Source organism: Gracilinanus agilis, chromosome 6 (genome assembly GCF_016433145.1).
Source record: "Gracilinanus agilis isolate LMUSP501 chromosome 6, AgileGrace, whole genome shotgun sequence".
Taxonomy (NCBI): domain Eukaryota; kingdom Metazoa; phylum Chordata; class Mammalia; order Didelphimorphia; family Didelphidae; genus Gracilinanus; species Gracilinanus agilis.
The window spans coordinates 274,011,722-274,015,300 of NC_058135.1; the positions used below are offsets into that span (position 1 = coordinate 274,011,722).

A 3,579-nucleotide genomic window follows, 5' to 3' on the forward strand; every position below is an offset into this window, starting at 1 on the left:
ATAAATAAAATACAGTAAAATATAGACAATATTAAAATTTAAAAATTAAGTCAATATGCAGTCTTGAAGGAATCTTTATTTTATATTAGAAACCTGCTTTTCTGGTTGAGTTTAAAATCACTGATGTAAGTGGAAATGTGTGTTGACTATGGGGGGAATAGGGGAGATGAAGGGGAAAGTAAAAACATGAATCATGGAACCATGGAAAATTTTTCTAAAAAATAAAATATTAAAAAAAGACTTCAAAAAATAAAGTAGATTAAGAAAAAATAAAATCACTGATGTAACATTTAAAAACAAAAACAAAAACAAGCAAACAACCAACCAGAACAAAAGCAGAGAATATCTTCTAATTCAATTTGTTTTAATGGTTGTCATATTGTCAGGTTATTTACTCTAAAACTTACTGCACTTTCTATTGTTGTTTCTCAACAATACATCCTGCGTCAGGTATTCTATTTCCCCTAAAATTAGAGTTTGCTGACATATCAATAAGAGAACTTTTACCTGAATTCAAGGAATCATACAAGAATTCATAGTCTTAAGATATTACATATCACACAATAAATGTGATCTTTTGTATTTTCAGGTAAGGTATAGTTGTTGATCTAACATTAATGATATGGGAACTTGGGGTTGATTAAAGATTATATAGTAATATTGCATTAAAAGTTTTTTGAATCCATTGGGCTGATATAAGATAATTGAAGCCTTTTAACTTCTCTATCCTTGGTTGCTACTTATAAAATCCTCAATTCATACTATGCATGATCTTTTATTTACAAGCAATTAAAAAATAAATGTCATATTTAGAAATTAAGAAGCACAAAATAATAAACTTGTAAATAAAATATGAAACAAAAATGAAAAGGATAATCTTAAGAGATTTTATGTAAAAATGAAAATGTGGAACTTTATAAAGAGAAGTTTGGATTTTATTTAGTATAGAAATGGCTAACAAATTAGGTAGTTCCGTGTTTTATTATGTCTGAAGCTATAGGGACTACATTTTTTCCCTTTTCTTTTTTGGGTAAGGCATGCAAAATGAATATATTCTCTCTACCTTTTTTATTTTTAATTTTAACATCCAAAATAACTTAAAGTTGCACCTGTGGATGCTATATTGAAAGTTTTCGTGGTCAATGGCAATATAGGTGGACTGCATATCTGCTGAGGTATTCACATCTTTTAGGCTCCCTTTTTTTTCAGTTGTTCAAAGTGTTGATTTTAAATCTTTAGGATGAAAGTTTCCCATCCCTCTCTAGTGAATACATTCCAATAGCTCTATATAACTCCTATTTTATATATATGCATGCATATATATATGCAAATATATATATATATATACCAGACACCTATTTTATATATGTATGGAAGAGATAATGTATTAGAAATTATAGAGATTTATGTGTATGACACATATGGCAAACAGAAAAATATATTTTATATACAATATAATAGTATTTCACAAATATATACATATATACACACATGCACAACCTCCCTTTATATATGCTATTGATATGTAAATATGGAGATATGTGTATATATGGTGTATGAATCAACTGTTGTTGATGTTTTATAGATTGTAAATGGATAGGATGATATTATCTCTTTATGTATTCCATTTGAAACTTATCAAATTCTGACATGACCAAGACTGGGGAAAAAGTTTGGTAGCTCTCTCTAATTTTATTCTTTATATTTCATATAATTACAGGTATAAATCACCAGTGCCCTGAGTCTCTGTATTAGGTGTCTTCTCAATCAATGGAAAATCAAAACAACGTGACAGAGTTCGTTTTATTTGGTCTCTTCCAAAGTCGGGAGATGCAGCATGCCTGCTTTGTAGTTTTCTCTATCATCCATGTGCTCACTATCCTGGGTAACCTGGTAGTGATAATCACTATAAAAGCCAGCAAGACCCTCACTGCCCCCATGTATTTCTTCCTCAGCCACTTGTCCTTTGCAGACATGTGCTACCCATCAGCCACCACTCCAAAGATGATTGCTGACACTTTTGTAGAGAGAAAGACCATCTCCTTCAATGGCTGCATGACTCAACTCTTTTCTGCCCATTTCTTTGGTGGAACTGAGATCTTCCTCCTCACTGCTATGGCCTATGACCGTTATGTTGCCATCTGTAAACCTCTGCATTATACAACTATTATGGACCGACAGAAATGTAGTTTGCTGGCTGGGGCTTCTTGGGTAGCTGGCTTCCTTCACTCCATTCTGCAAACCCTCCTCACTGTCCAGCTGCCTTTCTGTGGTCCAAATGAGATAGACCACTTTTTCTGTGATGTCCACCCACTTCTGAAGCTTGCATGTGCTGACACTTATGTGGTGGGGCTGATTGTTGTAGCCAACGGTGGGATGATCTCACTTATATCCTTTATTGTCCTTATCATCTCATATATCATAATCCTGTTGAACCTGAGGAGTCAGTCATCAGAGGGGAGGCGCAAGGCTCTCTCTACCTGTGTCTCCCACATCATCACTGTCCTCTTGGTCCTTGTGCCTCCCATGTTCATGTATATCCGCCCCTCTACTACACTGGCAGCTGACAAACTTGTTATTTTGTTCAACATTGTGATGCCGCCATTGCTCAACCCTCTGATATATACCCTGAGAAATAATGAAGTAAAAAATGCCATGAGGAAACTATGGAGCATAAAATTGGCATGTGGAAAGAAATGAATTGATATGTGATTTACTCAGTTCTGGCAAAATTCAGAAATGAGAGAAAGTAAATATTTCTTACCGTGACTAATGGAAATTCCAAGAGAGCCTTTTTTCTAGCCTGATAAATGGACTCATGAAGATAAAGTGGTTGTTGATCACATTTCCTCACATTAGGATTAAATGTAATATATTTAGAAGCTTTTTTAGAATCTATTAATTTCCTCCTGAGAAACTCATAAAAGCTTAGGTGGATGAGGAATTTAAAATGCAGGTTAAATGACTTGCTTAGCTTCAGCAGAATAATTTAGTAAGAAAGATAGATCTAAAACTTATGCCCCCTTATTCCTATTGAGTAATATCTACTCCATTTACCTCACAAGAGAATATATAGAACTTAAATACAATGCATATAACAATTAAAGAGATGGCTCTACCTGGTTGAAGTGAGCTGGTTTAGTGTGATAAACATTTCTTTATTTTTAAAATTTAATTTTATTGATTACTTAAGGCATTTTTCCATGGTTATATGATTCATATTCTTTCCCCCCCTCCTTCCACCCATCTCCCATTGCCAACATGCAATTCCACTGAGTTTTCCATATGTCATTGATCACGACCTATTTCCATATTATTGATATTTGTACTAGGGTTATTGTTCAGGGCCTACATCCCAAATCCATGTTTCTTTTTTGAGAGACACTGTTTTTACTTTCTAAACAGGACTTTAGCCAACTGCTCTGTCATATTTTCCAAGATTTTCTATTTATTTTTTTGAAGAAGCTTTTGAGATGGTGTAATGATTACAGTTCTGTATTAGAAGTTGGGATGACATTATTTTGAATATCATCACAGGCACTTTCCAACAGTATTACTAAAGACAATTTTCTTAACCTC

At 33.5% G+C, this 3,579-nt stretch overlaps 1 protein-coding gene across 1 annotated transcript; it reads left to right on the forward strand.

Annotated features, from left to right (window-relative positions):
- Nucleotides 1–1,761: 1,761 nt before the first annotated feature.
- On the forward strand, nt 1,762–2,700 carry LOC123251647 (olfactory receptor 4S1). The gene has a single exon (XM_044680953.1). It carries the CDS (start codon nt 1,771–1,773, stop codon nt 2,698–2,700), a length of 930 nt encoding a protein of 309 aa, XP_044536888.1. The 5' UTR covers nt 1,762–1,770.
- Nucleotides 2,701–3,579: the final 879 nt, after the last annotated feature.